The sequence below is a fragment of the Anthonomus grandis genome, chromosome 8 (assembly GCF_022605725.1).
Source record: "Anthonomus grandis grandis chromosome 8, icAntGran1.3, whole genome shotgun sequence".
Classification (NCBI taxonomy): Eukaryota; Metazoa; Arthropoda; class Insecta; order Coleoptera; family Curculionidae; genus Anthonomus; species Anthonomus grandis.
Genome location: NC_065553.1, coordinates 12,484,985 through 12,510,543, shown reverse-complemented (window position 1 = coordinate 12,510,543; position 25,559 = coordinate 12,484,985). Strand labels below are relative to the sequence as shown.

At 30.1% G+C, this 25,559-nt stretch overlaps 2 protein-coding genes across 2 annotated transcripts; both read right to left on the bottom strand.

The window, feature by feature from the left end:
• Nucleotides 1-505: 505 nt before the first annotated feature.
• On the bottom strand, nucleotides 506-12,455 carry LOC126739551 (zinc finger protein 845-like). The gene is made up of 7 exons (XM_050445297.1): nucleotides 12,136-12,455; nucleotides 11,767-12,081; nucleotides 11,586-11,705; nucleotides 11,409-11,528; nucleotides 11,245-11,352; nucleotides 5,593-5,712; nucleotides 506-1,172 (listed from the first exon to the last, which is right to left on the bottom strand). The coding sequence occupies exons 1-7, from the start codon at nucleotides 12,404-12,406 to the stop codon at nucleotides 988-990; spliced, it is 1,239 nt and encodes a 412-aa protein (XP_050301254.1). The 5' UTR covers nucleotides 12,407-12,455; the 3' UTR covers nucleotides 506-987.
• A 340-nt stretch (nucleotides 12,456-12,795) lies between these two features.
• Nucleotides 12,796-24,624, bottom strand: LOC126739795 (transcriptional repressor CTCFL-like). Its single transcript, XM_050445611.1, has 4 exons — nucleotides 24,615-24,624; nucleotides 19,011-19,176; nucleotides 13,371-13,381; nucleotides 12,796-13,317 (listed from the first exon to the last, which is right to left on the bottom strand). Exons 1-4 carry the CDS (start codon nucleotides 24,622-24,624, stop codon nucleotides 13,094-13,096), a joined length of 411 nt encoding a protein of 136 aa, XP_050301568.1. The 3' UTR covers nucleotides 12,796-13,093.
• Between the last annotated feature and the right edge of the window lie 935 nt (nucleotides 24,625-25,559).

Here is a 25,559-nt window from a genome sequence, read left to right as displayed (position 1 = left end):
ATTTTGGCTCTATTAGGAGTAATATTTGCCTTAACTTAAGTGACTAATAAAAGTATATAAAACTTCTGGAATTGCAATATATAATACCAAAATAACCCACCATTTCAAGTTGACATAATACAAAGTTCCAATATCCAGTGATTAGGTCTCTTATCAGATATTCGGATCAGTTTTATGCACCCTCTGAAAATGTTTCTTTAAGTTTCCTTTCAGTTTGCTTGCATAAAAGCAACCTTGAAAATCGCAGGCGAATCTAGGAGTGATTCCGCATTCGTATCTTCTATGGTTCATCAGGGAACTATGAAGTTTATAGCGGGCAGGGCATTGTGTACAATTAAAAAGATCTAAAATACATTGTGTAGTAAGTATTTCTAAATATAAAATTAAATATTAGAGTATTTTTAAAATAACAAAAACATATGGTTTTTTATTTATTTATGTTTATTCGCAGGTAAACAAAATACAGGCGAACATTACACATTCATAAATAAAACTTATTAACTAATTAATGTAATAATAGTAGTAGTTATAATTAAAGGCTTAGGTGATAAGGTTAGTTAGTGCTGCTTAAAACTAGGGTTAGCAGTGGCAAATTCCAACTGAGGGTTTCCTAAAATCTACAGTACGCTTATGATTGCGTAAGTTGGTTTTAACAACAGTGTTGCCTTATTTTATATTATTTAATAAAAATATAAATCTAATATGAAAGAACATATATTTTGAATATACGCTGAAATATATCCAACAACAAATACGTTTTGTAACTAAAAATAACATATAAAAGGCGTAATAACATAAACACAAGCATAGCATTAGGTAAGGCAAGTGGTCTAACCTAAGTTATATATGTCTAGCATAACAAGAACTTCAAGTCCAATAATTTAAAATTTGATCCAAAGTTCACCAAAATTTTTTTTTAGATCTACAGTCATATAATAATAGTGACCTAAAATAAGTCTAGAAAGTTATTCGAGTCTCAATTTAGAGTTAGCAACCGTCGTTTTCCTCTTCATTATCTAATACTTCGACTTTAATGATCGATTGTAACAGTTCGACATTTTCATTCATATATCTTTCCGGAAATCTTCTGCATGATTGCTTCTTCACGTGGGCGTACCAGCTCTGCTTGATTTCAAATGATGTATTGCACAAGTCACATATAAATGGTGGACCTAGAAAAAAAAGAAATTACAAACTTAAAATATATGGTTTAGATTAATTGATCAAAACAATAGTTTGGACTAAATATATTTTGGATGTTTATGGCAAGTTTTCTTTTGTATATAAAAGGCCAATTCTTTTACGGACACTAAAAGAACTATTTGCTTGGTAATGATCCAATTTAATTTTATAGGACAAATAGTAAACCAGGAATTAGTTAGAATTTAGTTGATTGGTTGGATGGGACCAAATTAATTCTACTTTCTTACAACTGTGTTGTGCGCATACTGTTTTATATATTACACAGATTATAAATGTTTGCCTACAGCGTGGCAACATGCGCATGTAATTCCACTACCAAAAATCGAAAAACCCACAGACCTAAGTCATCTTCGTTCTGTCAGCATACTTATAACTTTATCAAAAATTCAAGAGTTGTATAAAGACAAATGAGAAGTTTTGTCGACAAATATATTATCCTTTCTTGCAGACAGTCTGGGTTTTACTCTAGATATGATTGCTCAAGTGCAAAGCTAGATATTACATATGCTTTGATTAAATCAGTCGACGATGGTCAAGTTAGTGTTCTGATTCTCTTTGATTACACTAAAGCATTTGATATGCTAAATCACTTTAGTCTACTTGTAATATTACACTAGATCGGCGTGAAAAATTTAAATAGTCTCATTTGATAAATAGGTCTCAGCAAGTTCTCTAACAGGAAAAAAATATCTGATTTTCTCTTGGTTGAAACCGGTCTTCTTTAAGGAAGCATACTAGGTCCATCATTGTATACCATTTACCCCTTATCTCTCATAAATTCTCTACAGTTCTGTTCATATCTGTATGCCCATGACCCGCAGCTTTATTATTCTTTTTACTGGAGTGAACTTGAAACTAGCATTGATCGTATTCTGACAGACTTATGTATGATCTTCGAAGTATATTTCAAATCTCCTCCAAGCGTCAAATGAAAATAAATCCCAATAAATCTATTTATTATTATTCTATTTGACAACGAATTTACTAAGTTTTTGAGTTTCTTTACTTGAGTTTCCATAATCGCACATGCTGAAAGTCTGAATTTGTTTATTGACACTTATTTGCATTTCCATGAGCATAAGGTCACCCTAAAACGGAAAAAAGAATATTCGGCTCTCTTAAACGCATATACATCAATCGCCACTTTTTCCAAAAAATAAAATAAATTATTGCTTTGTGAATCTTTGGTATTGAGTCAATTTAATCATTGCAAGATTATTTGTGGTCCTTGTTTGAATATTTTTGAATCATGTAGAACGTTTTTTTGTTTTGAACTATTAGAAAGAAAAAAAATGCAATATTTATTTAATAAACTTCTTTGTTGACCTTCAAAATAAAACGAAAGAAAACCCTGCTTACTGAACAAATTGGTTTAATGCAATAAATTCGAGTATCCAGGATATAATTTTTTTTTATATCAGAAGCAAGACATTTGATTGGGTAAATGTAAAACCTTGACAGCGCTATCAAAGTATAGTCTTATTTTTTCTATTTGCATTCAAGACTTTTCTTTTTTCTCAAGCTCTTCTTTACTATTATTTATTAATCACTGTTCGCTCCGATTTATGTTTTTTTTATTATTTATTTGTATCGAAATACCTTATTAGGTTTTTTGCAATTTTTTTTGTCTTTAAATTCATACCTAGTTGTAAGTTTTAGTATAGATTGGAATTCAGGCTTAAACAGTACCGTGCAACTTATTTAAACTAAAAGGCGTTTGATTAGCCTTTTGAAACTAACCTATTATAGTGATAATTTTTTTCATTCATTTCTTGTAAGTAAATATGAATCCGCATCAAAAACCTGAGTTTGCCGGACCTGTATACCTTTTTTGACCAATATGAATAATAATAATAGAAAAATATAGTGTTTTTGGCATATATTTGACTATATTTAGCAGCTTGAAAAGTAGAAGTTTAATGGGGTTTATTTGTTTCCAGGATAAATTGTTATTTTTTGAACATTTCATTGAATATACCTTATCACATTCATCATTTTAAGTAATTCTTGTTCATATTAAATCTTCAAGGCGTACTTGGTGAACTGAAAAATAAGAGTATAATTTTTGCTGCCATTATAGTGAGAATTTGTTTTAATTATGCGTGCCTTACAGTCAAAATGAAAAGGCAACATCGTGATCGTGAATCAGATAATACAGAGCTGTTGATACAGTGAACTGAATAGCGATCACGCGCGATATTGCAAAAGCTGTAAATTTGACTACGAGCTCTATGTGAAAGTTGTGCCAGAAATTTAAAGAGACTGGTGTAAGAAAATACATATGGGTTCAACAAGAGCAACAGAACCTATACAGGATATTCCCTTTCAGGCTTTAGAAAACGAAGTGAGCCTCAAAATGTTTAGGGCGTTAGGATGACTGCTGAAATAATAGGGAATAGGTTTTATGAAAATAATTTTTAAAAGAACTTTTAAGTACTATCCCATAGAAATCGCGCAAAGGGGTGAGGATGGATCGAACAACATGATAGAATTAGTGTAAGCGTAAATAAACATGCATTTTTTTATTCAATAAATCAAAATTTAGTTTACTTCCTAATTCAAGAAGCATACTATAAAAAGAGTTGCTGATCTGTATCCAAGTGTCATAGCTATAAATTGAGGGAAACGACCTTGACAATTTAATTATGAGCATTCCAAATAAATCTTGAGTTGTTATTATTAACTGGGGTGATCAAACGCTCTATTAAGAAGGACCTTTTTCTGTTATTTTTTCTTAGTGTTTGAATTTTCGATATTTACTTCATTAGATTATTTTACAGGGTTCGGCAAAATGATCTCCCACATTTTGTATTGCCATTTCTATCCGAATTACTGAGAGGGGAAGCTTACCTTAGTCCGTTGGTAGCTCGCACCTCGTTATTTCGTCATGAATATTAAATAAAGACACATTAGGACCAATTACACAACAGAGTTTTAACAACTTTTATAATCTAATTGTCTCATACACTTGACATTTTATTTAAAAATACTTGAAATTATTAATGATAAACTTCAGATTGCTATTATTCAAGGACTATTCTATTATTCCAGGACTGGTGTAAAATGAGGAATTAGCTACATTTTCTAGGCCATGTATGCAAACTCACAATGCCCCAGGTAATAAAAAAGAATACAAATCTTTTAAAACAGTTTACAATACAGCATTTAAAGGTGCTAAAAGACACGTCAATGATAACCTTGTTACAATCTCCAAAAATTCAGGCAAAATCATATGAGCCTGTCCAGTATAAATCCTAAATATTTTAACATCAATTCTCTCTAAGGTAATCGAAAGGTGTATGGCTCACAAGATTATCAATTTTTTTGACACCAAATTTAATGACAATCAACTTGGGTTTAGAGGAGGCTTAGTCAACTTGGGTTCTTGGTGTGATCAGTCTTCTTGCTTAAGTAAAAATCGTATTAAAAAACATTTTATGGCACATTTCTATGAACTTAGCGAGGCTTTTGACTTTGTCTCTCAAGATCTCCTTTACAAAAAAAATAAAGTTTTATAATTTTATACCTGCTAGCATAAAACTTCTGAAGTCATATCTTGGTGAGCGCACACAGTGAGAGTAGAAGGAGTGACTTCTATTGAAGGTTCTTTAAAACTAGGAGTTCCCCAAGGGTTTGTCCTTGGACCAAAACTCTTCTTGATACAGCGGGTTAGAAAGGGCGGCCAAAATTAACCTCCACAAATGAAAATGCCAATTTTTTAATCAAGAGCAATCCATTTCGATGAGCTCACTTATCGTTATCAGATTTATACACTACATAGCTGCAATGTTTAAAAATTCATGATTTCTTGGTAGATCTTGATATTATCAATGACCTGCCAACAAGCGATTTAGCAAATTTTATTTTTTTTTGCAAATGATACCACTCTTAGATCTTGACAGCTTGGAGAAAAGGTCGTTGGAGTTTGGTTCAATGTCAGTCGTCTTATTTTTCATTGAGTACTGAAGGTTTTGCTGGCTCCTCTAAACTAATTTTTTCTAAGAAGAATTTTCATACAGAGAATATATTGGTAAGCAGCGTTGTGCTAAGTGCATATTATAGCATATTTCATTCGCTTATGACTGCAGCGTAAAGCAATGGGGATAGTAAATAGCTACAAGGAATGTATTTGATTGATATATGAACAAATGTTATATTAAACATTAAAGATGCTTGTAATTTTTTTTTTAATTCCTAGTTGAAGTAAGTTAATTAAGATATATATATATTTTAAGAACATTTGTTCATAAATATATAAAAAAAATATAGTTGAAGTAAGTTAATTAAGATATATATATATTTTAAGAACATTTGTTCATAATGTGAATCATGATGTGAATCATTTTAACCAATTTTTGAAAAAGAAAATATGATTAGAAACTTGCTTACCAGTAACACTAGTTTTAACTTGCTCACAAACTTTTCTCTTGCGGTGATAGTCCAAGGCGGGCACTCCGCTAAATATTTTCTCGCATTTTTCACATTGTAGAACCTTCGGTTCGATTTTTTCTATAAAGAATAAGATTTTAGTATAAGGTATCTAAGAAACTCTGGTTTTCTAGTGTTAAAAGTCATAAAATAAGATAAAATATGAAGGAAAGAATACCTAGTAAACCTAGCCAGGCGTCTTTTAACATACAAAGCAGCACCGAGGATTCATACCAAAAATTTGAGAACTGTTGTTAAGTTTCTTTAAAGATTTAGTCGAAGAAAATAAAATAGTTAGAAAACTGAGATTGTAAAACTTGAATTAGGATTAAGGTCTCCTAGAATTATTCATTTGCTAAGAAGTCATGGTTACAAAGGTACTGATAGACATTAATATCCGCAGACTAGCAATTAATATTATTCGCATTTTCATGTGGATTCTTCGTTTCAGCTTTTATAACATTTACGATAAAAATACAAACTAACATCAACAAACTAACTGAAAATCTGACTTTCCCTAACTTTAAGAGAAATTCTTATAGATATTTAAATACATATAAATCGATCAAAATTAGTTAAAATATTGCAATTTTTAATAATTTTCTAAGCAGTCATATCAATTACCACTAAAACTCCAGTAAGAATTGATAATTGTTATTCCTAAAGAGCGATGAGATTTGAAAAGCCATAAATATGTGAGCCTAGAAATAATTTTATGTTCCACCTTAAAGATGATAAGGCATTATGATTATCGCAATTGAGATAAGAGTGTTCGTAATTCAGTTTCGAATATATCTTGACTAAGAACCTTGAAAGACTAGAATCAATAAACAATAACTTTGTTTGAATTCAACATGTGCTTAGGGACAAGAGGATGTTTTGCCTACAAACGTATTCAACAATTCTGTGTTGACAAGTTTACACATATTTCCAAAAGAAAAAATTTCAGCTATATATTTACACATAATATAAATTATTTGTATTGAATTTTGGTTTCAAATAAAGCGTAGACATAAAAATAACCTATTTTAAGAGTATGTATAACAACTTTAAACCAAGAGAAAAATTATTAACATTCTTAACGCTAACGCTTCTAAATCATGTGGCATAAGCGAAATGTCATCGTGTCAAAGTCAAACAGCCTTGTGTTTACAAAAAAGAGAGAAGGTCTCATTTGAGTGTATTTGTGAACTGTTAAGATGATAAAAACATGTGCCGTTTGTGCCCCAGCATGGAAAAAAGGCAATTAAAGCCAATATTTTCACAAGTAAATACCAATACTTCCTTAACATTACATCAAAGGGAAATCGTCTTCATAAACGTAGAATAGGGGATCTTAGAAATAAGCCTAAATAGAAATTTGCATGTGAATGTGTGTGTGAAATATCTGGTGTGATGTAAATGGGTGTGTGTGTGTGAAGTACGTAAAATAAGAATATATTTTTAAATTTAAATATTTTTTTGAAAATACTTAACTAATAATAGACTATAAAAAAAAACTAGAGTTTTGTCCATCGTTTTACTAACAGCACTAATTTTATGTTTTGTTGTTGTCTGAAAAAAAAAAATTTTTTTTTTTAAATTGAATATAAAAATACCTAACTATCTATAGTTATGTATTTTCAATAAAGACGTTAGGTAGATTAGTTTACGACATAGCAATACTGTCACTTTGAAGAAGTCAGCACCCTATGTATATATCTGATGTGATATAAAATAAATGATGTAAAACTGAGATTTGCTTAATACAATAAAATTATGCAAAATGTTAAAAATTTGTATCCTAAAACTTGAATTATTAAAAAACCTATTAAATATTTAAATTTCATAAATGTGCTTTTTATTAGGGCCTACCTAATACTTCATCATTACTCTAATGAAGTGCATTAAAAAACATATAAACAGTTCATAAACGGCAATATTACTTATATTTACGGCATACTCTATTATTAATTAATATTCATCATGTAAATATTTTTTGACGCCGTCACTGGTAGCGATTTCTTGTATCAGTGGCACTAAAAATGGGATCGAGCGGCGTTGTCATGTCATTACCTTTTTCTTTAAAATACATTATCAATATTTTTTTAGCGTTAAACACCGACTTCATCAAAGAGTATCTTATCAGAGTTTATTCAATAAAATGTTTGATATTTTATTGAGGAAGAATAGTCGTATTATTTTTAAAAAATTAATTTGACAGACACAAAATACTTCTAGCCTTTTAATACTCTTAGTATTTTGAACAGCCTGTATAAAATATACAGCCTGCTACAAATCATTTGAGCTACAAATGACTGATTTTTATTTTAAACTGATTAAATTTCCTATGAAAATCCTGAAAGTTATAAAGTAAAAGAGAATTTTTAGATTTGTCCATTAGCTACAATTAAAACTCTAGTAAAGTATATAAATAAGAAATGTCAAGCAAATAGATTAATAAAAAGTCAAACGATACTAATTTTAAAAATTGATTTAGCAAGAGCGATGTAATCAAATACAGTAAGGTTATAGCGTTTTTTTGAAATAAAGGTCAGTAAGTTAGTAAAAAAAAAAAAAGAAGAAGAAAAATAGGAAGAAAAAGAAGAAGAAGACCCAAGACTACAAGAAAAATTTTTAAACAGTACATAGTAAAATATATGTTGATGGACTGCTATCCTGAAGCCTGTGAAAGCTCACTTGAAGAAGAGAGGTAGTTGGGAATTTCTGATTATTCACTGGAAGCAGGGTTAAGATTTTAATGCAATATTTTTTATCTTGATTGGCTTATTTGATTTGTAATCTGTCCAAAATGATAGGAAAGATTTGAAAGACTTGATTGGTAACATTTCCTTAAAAATGTATAACAAGTTTAGGTTGAAAAACCTGGCCAAAAAATCAACTGAAGACGCAATTTTCATGCTTAATTCAGATTTATATAATGCTTTAAATGAATATAAACCTGCCCTCTGCAACTTTGCAGACCTATCAAAAGCATTTGATACCGTAAATCATAAAATCCTAATTAATAAACTTGAGGCTTATGGTATAAGAGAAATTTGTAAAAGATTGGTGGAAAATGTATGAAAAACCAATCGGTATCAGTCTGTAAAAGCAAATGAAGTACAAGGCAACATCAAGTAACTTGTAGGGTTCCACATGAAACGGTGTTAGTTCCTCTACTTTTTATAATATACATTAAGACTCTTTAAAAAATAAATTCAAATAGGAAGATTGTAAATTATTGTGATGATACTGCATATAGAGATCGTGTTTTCGTTCGTTACTTATAGGAAACCGCATAGAGGCGAAATTTTGTAACGTCGAGCGTGTACGAGTGCCTGCGACAGAGCACCGCCCCGGCCGGCCCGAGGACGGGATTAGTAAACATCTGACTTTCGTGGGAGTTGCGTCGTTTGGCGACAAAATGTCCCAAAATATTACACGAATCTAGGCATTTTTAAAATATTTATTCTAATGCGGGTTTTACAGGCATGCAAATGTGTAAAACCCGCATAGAATTGTAATCTTAAAATGTTTAATATGCTGTGCATAATTAAAATTAAAGCGTTATTCTAATAAAAAATAAAATATCAATCTCTGATAAAAATATAATAAAATATCAGAAATAAAACTCTAATAAACAAACTTAACAAACTATCATTTTTTAAATAAAAGCCTCAAATAAATCGCCTTCTTTCTCTAAAAAAAAACTTAACCTATCGTAAAAGCTATTTCGCACCTCCAAAAGAGTTTCAGGTAAAATGGAATTGGCACCTTCGACAATTTTATTTCGCAACTCCTCTAAATTTGTTGGCCTACTAAATTCATGCTTGCAAATGGTCTGCTTAAGGTAACCCCACAGATAAAAGTCATTTGGAGACAAATCTGGAGATCTAGGAGGCCATTTAATATCGCCAGTCCCACTAATAAGGCGGTTAGGAAAAGTATTTGTTAAAAATTCTTTTACCCTAGCCGCGTTATGAGTAGGACAGCCATCTTTCTGAAAATAAACCGATCCCAGGTCTACATCAGGTAGGATTTGATTGGCAGGAAGAACTTGGTTTTGCAGCAACTCAAGGTACTTTTGGGCGTTTAAAGTGCCATCAATAAAAAATGGCCCTATAACATTGTCGCCCAAAATACCTGCCCAAACATTCAATTTCTGAGGATACTGGGTACGAAACTGAAAACTTCTGTGCTCGTTTTCCTGAGACCAATAACGAACAATGGAAGGATTGCGTTTGCCATGTATTGGAAAAGAAGATTCATCAGAAAACAAAATATTTTTTAAAAAATATTCGTTTTCATTTGCCTTTTCCATCATGGTTTCACAAAATTCCATTCTTCGCCACTGGTCTTCAGGAAATATTTCCTGAGTTTTTGAATACTTGAAACATTTGTACCCATATTTTTTCCAGATACGAGCAACAGTTTTATTACTCATTCCCAGTTTCTCTCCAACACTTCTAGTGGACCGTGTCGAATCAAGTTCTAGGGTACTGCAAACCATTTCTTCCCGCCGTTCTATATCCTGGACCACTTTAACAGGTAGTTCTTGACGTTTTGTGTGGCATTTTTTACAATCGTAAAGACAAAAAGATGTCTCAAAATTTGTAACCCCATTTAAAACCGTTTTTGCACAAGGAATCGGTCTATTCTCAAATGTCACTGAAAAGAAATCTCTACATTGTACTGCCGAATTGCCTCCATAAAACCATTTAATTAGTTGAACTCTTTCGGAAGGGGTATAAACAGCCATAGTGAAAAAAGCACAAAAATAACGCTCAAAAATTATTAATGCAACGTGCAGTAACACAGCAAAGTGAGGTCTGCTGACTCCCGGTTCAAAAAATAAAAACGAAAAATCCCGCCGCCTGCAAGCTGCAACCAAGCGGTGTTGCCATTATTTTGGGTAATACGTAGCTCACGATAACACAATCTGTATTGAGCAATCTTATATACTGCTGAAAGTGATGTTGGTAATAATTTAAATTGTTTCCAAAATAACAGGCTTTCACTTAATGTAAAGACAAGCTTTCTAGAACGGGGCTATTGGTAGTTAGTCTGAAAACCTCAATTCCTTAAATAGAAATCATTTAATAACTAGAAATTGTCAAAATATTAATTGGACTTTTCACATTAAGCATGTAATTCAAAAGCTCAAAGGACTTATTTAAGGAAACCAATTTATTCGATCTAAGACAATTATATATACAAAATTTACCAATGAGTATTTATAGAAATATATATATTTCAAGATATATATATCTCAATATATATAATAAGTTTAGAGCCATAAACTCATCCCCATTCTACAAGAAATCGTGAAAAGAAATGTCTAAAAAAGAAAAAAAAATGGACAAAGATGTTCTACATTTATGGGCCGTTAAACGTTTAACATTTATGTATATTTAAAAAAAACCAAATTTTACTGAAAAGTATTGTTTTGAATCATTTAAATATTAATACCTAAATAAGAAAAATAGAATAAGGCCAAGGACTTAAAATTAATAAAATCACTTAAATGCAATCAAAAAAATTAATTGAAGCATCTCAAGCGAATGATAGCAAATTTACTATTTAATAGAGCAAAAATTTAAAAAATAAGTATTTATATTCTAAGTGACCTACCTATTTTCGCCTTGGTGCAAACGTTATGCTCCAAGTGATACCGCAAAGAGTTGGGATGCTTAAATATAGTATTGCACAAGTGACATTCCTTTTCTTCTTCTTGAGGATCTATAAAATTACGAAATGACACAAAATTAAACTAAATTTAAAATAATAATACGAACCTTTTGGAGGCTTCGGTGCTTTTAAGCAAACATTGTGAGTCTGATGATATCCCAATGATGTCAGAGAACTAAATGTTTTTTCGCATTTGTCGCACTGTAGGGATTTTGGATCGATTTCCTCTGAAAAAAAAATATTATTAGCAATAAAAATTACATACCTAAATTGTTTGCAAATACCTTTTGGAGGTTTGGGTTCCTTGGTACACACATTATGAGATTGATGATAGGCCAAAGATAAATTGGAAGCAAATACTTTTTCACAAGTTAAACACTGAAACACCTCTGGTTCTACTTTTTCTAAAAAATTAACACAATATTAATATAATTCTAAGACAATATTACTTAAGAGATAACCAACCTTTTTTAGGTTTAGAGCAAACACTATGGTCAACATGATAAGCCAAGGAAGCTCTATGCTTAAATGAAGCCTGACACTTTTCACAATTAAATGAATCTTCCTCTTTTTTAGGTTTTTCAATTTGCTCACACACATTTCTTTTTAAATGGTACATAAGACCATGAGTTGTCGCAAAATTTTTATTACATTTTGGACACTGTGGATCCTTAGCTTGCTCTTTGACATTTTCACAGACGTTTCTTCTTACATGGTAATGGTATCCTGTTAAGGTAGCAAATACCTTTTCACACTTTGGACATTTTGGATCAGTAGGTTCTATAAAATTATTTATAATTAGTTAATTAGCTTAAATGAAACAAGAAGTCTTACCTTTCTTCGGCTTTAGACACACCCTATGCTTCTGATGATACCTCAGAGAGGAAATATGTTTAAATCCAGTATTACAAAGTTGACAAAATACTGTATAAGAATCATCACTAGTATACATCTCTTCTTGATACTTCTCCAACTCGTCAATATCAACAATCTCATTTTTTTCTAAATCTTCATGTTCCACCATGGAAACGTGCAACATCTCTTCCATATTTGGATAGTGATCATATTCTTTATTAAAATTTATTTGATTACTTGGTTTTGACATGTGACTAAAGGGATTAAGCTTTTGATGAGCTTTTGTTAACAGTCTTTTACCTAAAAATTTCGCTGTTGTAGATAACGTGAAAGGTGGCAAATAGTTAATTTATATACAATCTGAGGGAATTATTTACAAAGTAATAAATAACAAAAACAACTATAAAAATCAATAAATTTATTAAAAAAGTTACATTTTTAAGGCAAAAATATCTCAGAATGCTTGGGCCCTTCCACGTGTCTTCTTAAATTGTCTTTTCTTATAGTTTTATATGGACAGAAAGGACACTGTTTCCAATCATTATTTTTATCATCGTGCTTTCTCAAGTGTCTTTGTAAATTTTTCATAAATATAAATCTATCACCACAGATATGGCAAATTATGTTTCTTTTTGCAGCTGTAATAAAAGATCCGGTTACTAGTAAATTACAATAGAATAATTTAAATATTCTAATGTATTGCACTAAGGCTTATCGGAAACAAAACAACCCGGCAGCCTCTTATGATCTACTGTTAAAAATAAAAGCTATTTTCAAGTAGTTATTATATATTAAAGAAAATTCTTTAGTTATATAAAATTAAAAATGAGGAAAAATGTGTGGTTCAGACTGAACAGAGATCATGACAGCTTACTAGAAACTTAACGTAAATTCAATGAGTAAATTAACAAACAAGCAGAATTCGAAATGATCAATATTAAGCAGAGTTGAAATAAATAGAATATGATTTAATTTTTTTGCAGTAAATAGAATGGGCCTTTAAATTATCTTTCCTTGATGTTTTATAGTTACACTTATAACAGTGTAAAATCTCTGCTTGTTCTCTAAAATGGATATGACTCATATGTCTTTTCAGGTTGGAATTAGTACCAAATCGTTTTTGACAGAGTGTACATGCAAAAGGGCTATTACCATTGAGCACTAAAATTATTAAAAAATTAATATATTCACACATGTCAATATTTAAACAAAACTTATCTTCATTCTATAATTAATAAAAAATAAAAGCACATTTTTTACATAATTATTTATTTAACTGTTAATTTTGTGAACGAATAGCATATGCCTTTTGAAGTTATCCTTCCTGATTGTGTTATAAGGGCAGTACGGGCAATATTGCCAATATCCATAATTGTTATGTTGTTTTTGATGTCTAGTTAGATTAGATTTATCCGAAAATTTTGAAGGGCAGAGGAGACATGCATATTTTCTTTTCGCCTCTAAAAGTAAATTGAACATTAGATAGCGATTGTGAAAATTGTCTAATGTTTTTAGTGGTCCTGATAACCTAATCTATATATGTAATTTGCATTATATAAGTGCATGCTATCTATTATCAAAAGATTTTATCTAAGACAGATTTTTAGGTTCAAATGCAGTAAATGAGAAAAGCCTAAGTAGTACAGTCAATATAGCATCAAATACATTGGGGCAATACATTGGAAAAAATGGTCCCTGGTCTCATATTTTGGGAGTTGTTAGCGGTCTATTAGAAAAGTTTAATTTCACAGATGTATATCGCTCCCCCTTCTATTTTAAAGATCCAAAAATTATTTTGATTCAATTTTTTGGCCAAACCATGAGTCTCGCAGAAAATTTTACAGGATAACAAATGAAGAGAATTAAATTCTTTATAATTTTGGTCTATTGGAACAAAGGTGTATTATATTAGATATTGTCATACTGACATTAAGAACATTTACTGCACTTCAAACATTTTTTATTATTATTAAACTGTTCCAATAATCATTACTCTTAGCAACTGACATTTAATTACGATTGAGTTAAAACCACTTACTATCCTTTCCGATTTTTTCCAGCAAACCAATATTTGCATTTAATTTTCAAAACTCAAACCTGTCTAATATTCACATATTTTAGAACTAATACAGAATTCACTTATTGAAGACGCATAATATGATTTACGTTTAATTTATTTAACAAATTTACCTTCAAACGCATAAACATCGAATCTTGATTCATGTTTAACGTATACTTCAAGAAGTAATTTTTTTAATTCCTTACCTTAAAGCTACATTAAAATCATTAATTGCATAAACATACAGTGATATCTGGTTTTTGCAGATGTGGATGAAAAGCCGTACCTACATTGTCAATTGACAACTGATTTAATTTATGAAACTTTTCTTCAATTAAAAATTTTAGTAAGACATTCCAATAAGCAATGCTCATAAACTGAATTTGAATGAATTTGGTACCCTCTAACATTGACACTGTATTTGTCATACTGGAGCCTTTGTGAATTTGAATTGTACAAAATAATGAGTGTCATCAAGTTTTGTTAAACCAAAAAAGTTTTTTGGTTTAAAAAAACTTACGACGGTAAAAAACATTATGTTTTTACCCGCAAAGTGGAAAAAACCTACGTTTTAATGACTTTGGCACCCTCTAACTTTGTCTGCGTAGGTTTCACAGCTTTGTTGCACGAGACCAAAATTGTAGAGAAGTTAATTCTCTTCATTTTTCGTCGTATTAAATTTTTTACGGTTTGACCAGAAAATTTAATCGAAAAGTAAAATAAATTGAAATTGAGGGGATGCACATCTGTGAATTTTATAATTTTATAACATTTTATAATGGACCACTTTTGACTTCCAAAGTATGAGACCAAGAACCATTTTTCTTATTTTAAAATGCCATATCGGCTATACTAAAGGATATTATAGGTATCCACTGATAAGACTCTAATGTCCCTGCTATGGTGAAAATAAGCGATAATAACTGTCAATCAAACCATGCTGAAGCAATCTTTTGCACAATCAATTAAAAATTATAATTTAATAAAAATATCATTTGTAAAGTGAGAGACATTAGAATACAAGAACAAACAGCACCTTTTATGAAAAAGTTACCAAAATGATAAAATGGTTAAATCATGAAAGCTACAGCACCAATTTTAATTTTTCTAATAATATTGTTCCGGAGTATCTGATATAATAATCATAAGGCAAAAGACATTAAGGTGAAGAAGCCAGATAGCAATTTAAAAAATCCTAATCCATCACCAATAATGCATTTGCAAGTGGTGCAGTATTGCAAAAAAATACAATGTAACCAGTTTTTTAGAAGTATCTTTATGAAATATGTCTATCAAAGTAGATAAAGATTAACCAATAATGCTGCTATACGTTCTTTCTAAAAATTAAATGATAGAGGGCGAACAGTGAGAACTTACCTTTTCACCTTTAGGCTCTTTTTGCTTTGCCAGTATCATACTTTATTTAAATTCTTTAATCCAACAACCTATGACTCAATTCAACACTAATCGAACACGAGTACAATTTAACGATAGGGTAACAAGAAATCAAATTGACCATGTCCCAATTAATGCAAAATACAGCAGCAATATAATCGACGTAAGAAGTGTCAAAGGTGTGGATGCAGATAGTGACACTTTTTTGGTTAAAGCCAAAGTACGAGTAACATCTAGTATCAAAAGTATAACAAAACAGTCTAGCACCCTACATCTAATACTGAAACATTTAAAGCACACCCTGAGTCAACATCCAGATAGGAGGATGTTGAGAAAAGATGGGCGATCATTAAGAGGTCTATAATTGCAAGTACGCAAATGATAGTGGAAAGGAAACGAGCTAAAAGAACTCTTGGTTCAAGAAGATATGCGAAGAAATATAATGGCAAGAAACATGATCCGACTAGAGATACTGTAAAACCCAAATGAACATAAAAGGGAGCAATACAAACGGACAACAACAACAGCACGGAAAACATTTAGAGTAAAGAAAGGAATACACGAACAAAAAAATTAGAGGACCTGAAAGCAAGTTCAACCACTAACTAAGTTCTACAAGACCTAAACAAGACTTCAGACCGAGAACTGACATGTTTCTTTAATACAGATAATGCAAGACTGGTAACAAATAAAAGCAAGGTGATAGAGGTGTGAAGAAGTTACTTCGACCAATTATTACTAAATGCACACCAAAAATAAGAGAGAGATAAGATCACTTACTATGCCACAGATCTACTGGTCAAAGAGCTGAGTGACTCAAATATGGAGGAGAAGTTTTTATTAAACACTTCCATACCCTCATACTCCAGATTAGTCCAGATTTAAAAGGAAGAGAAGTAACCAAGTAATATCATTAATAAATACTAAATATAAGGTTTGGTCCCTTGTACTACTCGAAAGATTAACTTCCTACGTAGAGGGTCACCAAGATGACTATCAACGTAGGTTGAGAAAAAAGCGATCATCATAATTCGTCAATTAATCGAGAAATTCTATGAATATGATAAGTCCTTCATCAACTCTTTATCAATTTTATCAAGCGTATGGCGTAGCGAAGGCTCTGTTAACGCAGTACTGATCAGAGGGAAGCTTTACACCTTTTTACTAATAGAGCTTCAAAGAAGGTAACGAGAGAGCAAAAACAAAAAATCGATACCCTCAACTGTGAACGTTAAAAATTAACTTTTAACAAATCAATCTGTGGCGGAAAATGTAGTCCTAAAAATTAATGAGAGTACAACCAAGTACATGACCACATCAAGAACTGAGATCTACAACTTCGAAGGAGTCTATGAATTGTAATACCTAGGTGCTATTATCACGTCAGACAATAACATCAGTAAAATCTTAGACCATGACGAAGAACGAGAGAGAGAGAGAGAGAGAATCTAAAGGGTTTCTAAGGAGACCTCCCTTGTTTTAACGAATGTCGCATAGATTATCCTAGGTTTAAAACCCAATGCTTCAGAGAAGAAGAGAATCGGTTTTGTTTGCGGATAAAGTACTTATTAAAGCAGTGTCTAATATAATGTTTTTAAGCATGCTATTATTGAACATGGAAAAAAAATATTTTACTCCAACTGTAATGGTAAGGAAGGTTGAAATGTGTCTGTCTACATCTAAGCATTTAAGCGTCTAAAGAATTTGCGTGTACCATCAGGAATAAATTTGGGATTAAAACTATTATGCGGCAACATTAATGTCAAGGATGTATTTTTTCTATGTGGCCTAGAGATAATCCAGAAAGCAAATTGGGTAGTTAGGTTTTTGATCAAATTGAAGTAGTCATTAAAGAAGAAAATAGACTAAAGTATGTCTATATCGGGTAATGATTAAAAAAATCTAACTATATTTTGATTGACATATATACAGTTTTGTCTTGTTAAAGTTTTATTATGATTCATCTGAAATTTTTTTATATTAATGCAGTACCTTTCTTATGTACTTAAATAAAAACATCTTTAAAATTTTTTTAACAAACTGAACACTAAAATATCTTATTTTTAAAGCATTCCATTTGTCTATTTAATGAGCTTTTTAGTTTGTCCTTTTGTATTGGAAACATGAAAAAGGTAGCACCTAAAAAATTATTAGTCTTTAGGTCACTAAATTAAATACAATATGAGATCATAGAACTTTAAAAAATAATAATCAATGCATAATCAGGTAAAGCATTCACAAATATATTAAAAAAACAATATTTTATAACAAAAAAAAGATAAAAACGTAACTTAACTAGCTAAAAGGTAGTATCGGCGATACTATCTAAGGGTGAACAGCCAAAGTATGCCTCTTCATATTATCCTTTCTTTTAGTGGTGTAAGGACACAATTTACAAAATATTAATTCCCGGTTGGACTCATGACAATTATTTAAATGACGAGTAAGGCAATATTTTTCAGAAAATCTCTTATTGCATAGCTGACATTGGAATGGTTTAGATTCTAAAAACATTACGCGTTATAGCTTCAAAATCTAAGTTCGATATATCTAAAATTAAGATAATATATATAATTACTGTCTTAAAATAAAATTAGTAGTTTATATTTTTGCACCAAAATTATTCAATTGCTCAGGCTTAACCCACTCGAACTCCTGATTGCACTAATAATTGCGTTTATTAATTTTGATAAACTGTGCAGGTCACATCCAGCAAAGATCAATGAGATATTTTGCTATCATAGTACAAGAACCCCTATGAGCTTATTCGGAATCTTTAACTCAAAGAATGAAATTTTTTGAAGTACTTAGTTCTTTTTCCAAGTTTTCTTTAAGCATTTCAGTTAGATAAGAATTTGCCACTGGATAGGAAGAACGTAGGAGTTAACTGCGAAATTTTCAGATCTAAATAGATATCCTGCATATTTATCAAAATCTAAATTGAGGTAGTGTGAACATTATTTACACATTTATTTATTACACTGTGAACAAGATTATTTAAAAAATGTAGCTTACGCTAATACAGCTCTTCTTGGAATAAGCTTTATAAAAAAAAAACAGAGAAAATAAGTTTAAGTGAACACGTAAAAATGCCAGAAAGAAAACTTTGATATGGCTCTTATTCAAAGGGGTGAAAAGTGCGACCTCTATTTATACGGTTTTTTATCAAAATACCATGCATTTGGTAAAATATCGTAAATCGGATCCACTGTATCATTGAAGTCTAATAAGTATATCACTATGCAGTTAAAAGTAATCGGTATGAAGGTTATTATATGAAAAAAAAAATACGTACAATATAAGTTTTACTTTTAAAGCAATTCCAAAATAAATAAAGCTACTATAAACACTTTATAAAACTTAACAAAATCATCGTTCATATCTTGTCCTTAAGGATTACATATCATGCCTGGACTTCATATGTTTCTTTAGTGCATGTACCCGCTTGGTTGAATAATCACAAACATCACATTTGAATTTTTTCTCTTTGCCGCAATCAAACCTTTTATGGCAATCTAAGGAATTCCGGTTTTTGTATCGTTTTCCACAATTGGTGCAAAGAAGTCCTAAAAAATTTTTTGAATAATATAGAATTCAAATTCAATGTTTTATTAATTTTAGGTCGGTATATTTAAAAAATACATATATTTTTCATAGTTTTATTTATTCAGAAATTGCGGCTAATATAATCGTTGACCACCTAAATAATGTCTTTTAGAACAACTTTCGTAATGTGATCGCAAATTACACTTTTGGTGGAATGCCTTTTGGCACAATAAACATTTGAATTGAGGAGCTTTTCCGCATTCGTACTTTAAATGCCTTCTTAGCGTGCCATTTTTCCTATAAGTTCTTTGGCATTTAAAACAAACGAATCTATCTAAAAAAAAATATTTTGTTAGTGATGAAATTAAAAATCAACAAATTTTAGAAAAGGCATATTTTCAACTAATTTTTTCTCCTCAGGCCATTTGCTGCAACGAAATTTTTTTGAGGCATTTTTGAGTAATTTTAATTTTTTTTTGCATTTGCATGAAACTTGAAAAAATTTTCTAATAATTTTTTGATGCTAATTTCATGTGGTAATTTTGTTTGTTTAATCTCTGAAAATTTGAATTCTTCGAAATGTTTGAGTTGACTATGAAGGTCCTTTTTTTGGAACCGGTAAAGGTGGGCTGCAAGATTTAGCTCGTCTGGGCGCTCTGGACCATCCTGAAAACGAGGAAGCGGACTTCTTTGCTAGACTAGGATCTAAGAAGGTGTAATTATTCCTAATTTTTAAGCATACACTTTTTGTTAAATTAGGTTATTGTTACTGTTACTTAAATTTTATATGTTTCTATAGATTTTAAGTTCGTAATAAGGAAATATTAATATTTTTATTATTGTAACTTACATTTAAGTTTACCTCCGTAAAACTGTTTTTACGTAATAAATAAACAAATGATATATTACTTATTTGCCCTAATTTCCCAGGATCTCCGGAGAAATGACTGTGGGCGTTTTAGTGGGACGTGCCATGGCAAAATCCAACCCCACACTACTCTGGACGTCTGACAGGAATCACCCCCTATCCAACTACCAGGGTGTCTATTTGCAGATTACGTAAACCTCTTGCATTTTAATTTAATAAGAAATGTGTATTCCAATAATATTTGTACAATGTACAGGGCACTGGTATAATCCGCAGGATACGTTTAAAAATACTATGAGTTTGTTCTTAGTATTTGTAACACTCAAATATTAATAAATAGTAATAAAAAATCCCATAATTTAAAAAAATATATATTTTTTCAATCAATTATTTTTCTGTTTTACACAACTTTAACGAATGCAAATTTATTGCTTGATATGTTACAATTTACAATAATCAAAACGCAGGAATAATAAAATTAAAAATGAACTAGCTTGTGCCTATTTAAATGATATTTTTTCTTAAAACCTTTTTCACAGATGTCACAAAAGTATGCTGGTGGTTTTCCACATTCATATTTCTGGTGTGCTCTAAGATTCTTTTTATATACGTATGGTCGATTGCATATATCACATGTGTATCTTCCTAAATCATCTAGAAATTACGTAATAAGTCTTTTAATATATTAAATGTTCATATAAGTTACCACATAAAAGTTATAGAAAAAAAAACTAATACATTTTCATACTGATTTTTCAATACTTTATTTAAAAATAAATTGAAAAACTTGTTGAGTATACTAAAATTAAACTCTTCCTGATTTTTATTTCTGATCTATTATCTAAGAAGGATAAAAAAAGACAAACTTATTAATAACTTTTGTAGAAAACGTCTAAAAAAATAAGCTCAAAAATACATGTCTCTTACACTCCTCTAGGTGCCAGAATGTTAATGCTAGAGGAATTCAATAACAAAAATGTACTTCTTTAGTATTATATTTGACCGAAACAAGTATTTAAAACCTAATATATACGATCAAACCCGACATTTTTAAACAGGTTCTCCTGCACATGCTTTCTTCGAAAATGCAGGTTAAGGTGGTATCTGTAATAAAACCTAAGACCGCAAATGTAACAACTAAAATTTGGATTTTTCATACATTCAAACTTCAAGTGGCCTCGTAAGCTTTTAGAGTGCTTGTAGGTCTTGTTGCAGGTGGAACATTTAAATCTTATCTCGCTATCTAAAAAAGGTAAAAAAAAATAAATAATGATTTTTATATATTATTAGAAAATATGGTATCTAAACTATTTTAACAATAACTATATAATACAGTATTTTACCACCACAGATTCATCAACAAATTTAGATACAAATTCTATTTAAAATTAAAGAAAGCATATAGAGGCCTTAAGCTTTCTCGATAATAATTTTAATGACTAATGTATAATAAATATTTTCAAAAAATTCAATGATTTTTTTCCACGTTTTCTACATGTACAAATCTTGTCAGCCTACTGACATACATACTGATATACATACTACATACTGACTTTATTGACATACTGAGTATATTTATAAATATTGGCTTTTTTTTAATGAGATTTTACAGGAATTGAGAATAAAAATACAAACAATTTTATAAATATACGGATATTATTTATTAATTAATATATCAGTTAAAATATATTTTATCAAAAAAAAAATATATTATTATTGCTTGATGTACTGTAAAAACAACAAATTGTTAAACAACATGTAAAATAGCTAAAATATAAAAATAATTGAAAAAAGTTAGTTTAATAGATTAAACGATTCTTCTGCTGTTGCAATAATCCATAATAGCAAAATAGATAAATAATATATTTACAACTATTTTGATCATCTAAAAGAGTTAAAGCATAGAGATACTTTGATCTGATAGTGAGTCCTTTAATACGATTTCTCTAGGTGTACAGCAATGTGTACTATCGAAAAAAATGATGTCTACTGAAAAAGGGCTATAAACACTACTAAAGGAAGAATGCTAAGTGTTAAGTGGTTAACAATTACTAACAATAAACATAATCACAGGTTAGTCAAACCATTTGAAGAATCTCAATAAAGTCATGTGTGTTTCCTAGACGTCAATGCCATGTTTCCTTTTTATATGACATTTTACATGGTATTTATGATAATATTTGACTGCACAATAAGGGCAAGAAAGTAAGGGTTCTTTTCCACATTCATGTCTAATATGGTTCTGAAGGTGTCCCCGATGTTTGTAATCCTTTGGACAGTTGGAACACTTGAACCTTTCTAAAATAGATAAAATCTGATTGAGTCAGTTTATCAATAGTAGGCATTATTATTTCAGATTTATTTACATTTAATTTTTGTAAAGTAAAGAAATGCATTTATATATATTTTTAATCAATGAACGTCCTTGCTATTTTCTTATATCTGCTTTGTTGTTTTTTTTTAAATTTGTAATTTCTATATTTAAATTAAATTTGTTTTAAAAATAATGGTAATAAGCAGCATGTAGAAAATATTACATAATCTGCGTAAATTTTAAATATTATAATGAGTTAATACGCAAAATGTAAAAAAGACACCACATGTCAAATAAAAAACAAATTAAAATACCTGCTGAATATAAATTAAAAATAGTCATGCTTACAAACCTAGAAAAAGAAATAATAAGAAAGTAAGGTTTTCAGGATACCAAAAAGTTAATTTTTTATTACTCAAACAAGAAATATGAAAATAACAATACCAGTGAGGAATTTTAGCACTTATTAAAGCAAATTCCGATACATGTCCAAAGTTTTATGGCCGGTACCCAAATGTCTGTTAAAGTTAAATTTTAAATTAGTTTGATAACAGCATCCATCGTGGGGGCACGAAAATCGGTACTTTCTCTTAGCCAATGCGCATGTATAATTTTGATGCGAATGTAGGCTATTTAATCGACTGAACCTTTTATGACATATGTCGCAAGAATATGCTAAAATATAAAAGTACAATCATTAGAGACTTATATAAATATTGGATAATACAAACTATTTTTATATATAAGTGGATATCATGCGATTGAACAGTCGTCTTTTAATAAAGTGTGCGTATACTGTAATGTTTAATTAAAAGTGCCATAGCTTAGCCGTAAAATTGATCTTACCTGTTTATTTACCTGAACAAGGTAAATGATCTACTAAAGGATTTCACAAAATTAAAAAAGAAATATTTTTGACTTCCCTCTGTAAACATTTTCAAGCTTGCAATCACTGCAACTAACTAATTTAAGTGATATGCCCCCTCGTGGATAAAAACTAAATAATTGAAGATTTGACTCTTACTACTATTTGTATTATTTAAATGTTCTGGACCAAGAGCAAGTATTCTAGAAAAAACAACTCCAGATCTGGATAATCAGATGAATGCTCGTATATGCAAACGTATTGCTTCTTATGAGAAAATTAAATATATGACGCGCTAATCGAGATTTATACCGACCTTAATAAGCTCAACCGCCATTACCTTTAGTGGCTACGATATCTCAAGGGTTTACTTGCCTATATCCTTGTTTATCTCATTCTCTGTTTCATTTAAGCTTTTTGCTAGCTCTGTCTAAGGCCGATCTGATTCTAAGTCATACCCCAAACCCACACAAACGTTGCGTTTTTTAATTTTAACCTATTGATTGCTATTTATCATCAACCAACTTGGTATTGAAAGAGAGAAGTGGGAAAAATAGAGAGCAGGATACAAAAAACCTCGTAATAATTAAAAAAGTATGAATCAAAAGTTTTGGTTACGAAAGCCGTAGTACATAATCTAGTTCGCTCCCTCTCAGCGTTAAAGTTTTGGCAGATATGTAGGTTCACAGGAATTAATGTACAGATTAGTATACAAGTCCGGTAAACTCAGATCGCGTGTGCGAAAATCAAAGTCAATTCCAATAAACGAGTCTAAGTTACAAGTTTAAAAGGGGAATCGGTGTAGTATTGTACGGTGAAGGTAAGGTATGTTGTTCTCTCTTCGCCTATGATTTTCAAATTGTACAGTTGAGCTGTTCAATTTTAACGGTTAGTTTTTTGTGTTGGCGGCTATACAGAACACTTCATAGATACCTCTAAGTCGTGGATAGCTTTACTAAGGATTTATGTTCCTTTTTTTTAAGGTACTTAAAGTTACTACCAACCTACTAATAAAATCTCCCATTTAAAAGCTGCAAAAGTTTAATTATTAAACTAGAAAATACCACGTGTATAGTTAAAACACTGTAATACACACCATTTATTATTACCGAGTGTGTTATTCTTAATTAAAATAAAATCATTACTATATTTCATTCCATATTAAAAAAATCTAATAGGCTTTAGAAAACGTCCCTATTTTGACTGGTAATTTTTTCAAAATCCAATTTTAAACAGCGAATCACTTATCCGCAAGGCAATCAAACTTTTTTAATTACATAAGTAGAAGATAATCACATTCCTTAGATAATCAACCCTCTAAATGTCGATTCTGGCTTGCGAAAAGCGTGCAAAGATAAACCGCATGGATATTAAGTACATATCATGTAATAGTTAACTTGCATTAATATACTTTCTGCCATGGGGCTAAAATATAATGGTTGGTTGACTTGTATAAAAAATTAAACGATATTCAAAATTATATATTTACAATTAAAAAAAAAATTTTCCAGATTATTATCTGATGCATTACATACGATAATACTGCATGTATAGATTTGCATTTTTCGATTTTTTTCAGTTATTTATAAATTGCAAAGCACAGTTTTTTTAACCGTATAAATATTTAATTGAATATAAAATCAGAAAATTTGAAAATTGTTGGTTTAAACAATGAAATTACCATTTTGTTAAAAAATTCTCTTCACAGAGTTCATAAAACAGAGAAGAAAAAGAAGAAAAAACTAATAAACTTTTAAAAAAGTTTACTAGTTTTAAAATAAATAAACAATTTTATATTATTCATCACAATTTTACATTCTCAGTGTCTTTTGAGACTACAAGACACACATCACAGATACGTATTTTGGTATATTTATTAGGTTTTTTATATTTCCGTACCTATAATCATAATCTAGTAAACTAAGAAAAGCGTTACGTTTTTTTTTACGATTCAAGATCCAACAACTTTTTTAAATTTTATATTTTTTAAATTATTTAATCAATTGAAAAAATAGAGTTATAAATCATATGCTAAGGTGGCTTCACTCAACCTTCCCATTAATGACCAAATAACTTAAAATCTTGTAAATAATCGACTGATCTTTCGGATATACTTTCTATTAAAAAAACCTCTGATTTTCTATATGAACGTCAGTCCTTAACGTTCAATATGAACGTCAGGCACGATATGTTACCAACATCATTACGCAAATATTAAATTGTGAAAAGAGATAGATACTTATGGTTAATTCGAAAAAGAAATTAGTTTCTACTTCCACTAAATTTTCAAAAAATGTTAATGCCGTTATTTATTACTATAACATTTTTAATAAAAAATTAATAATTGAAAAACTAT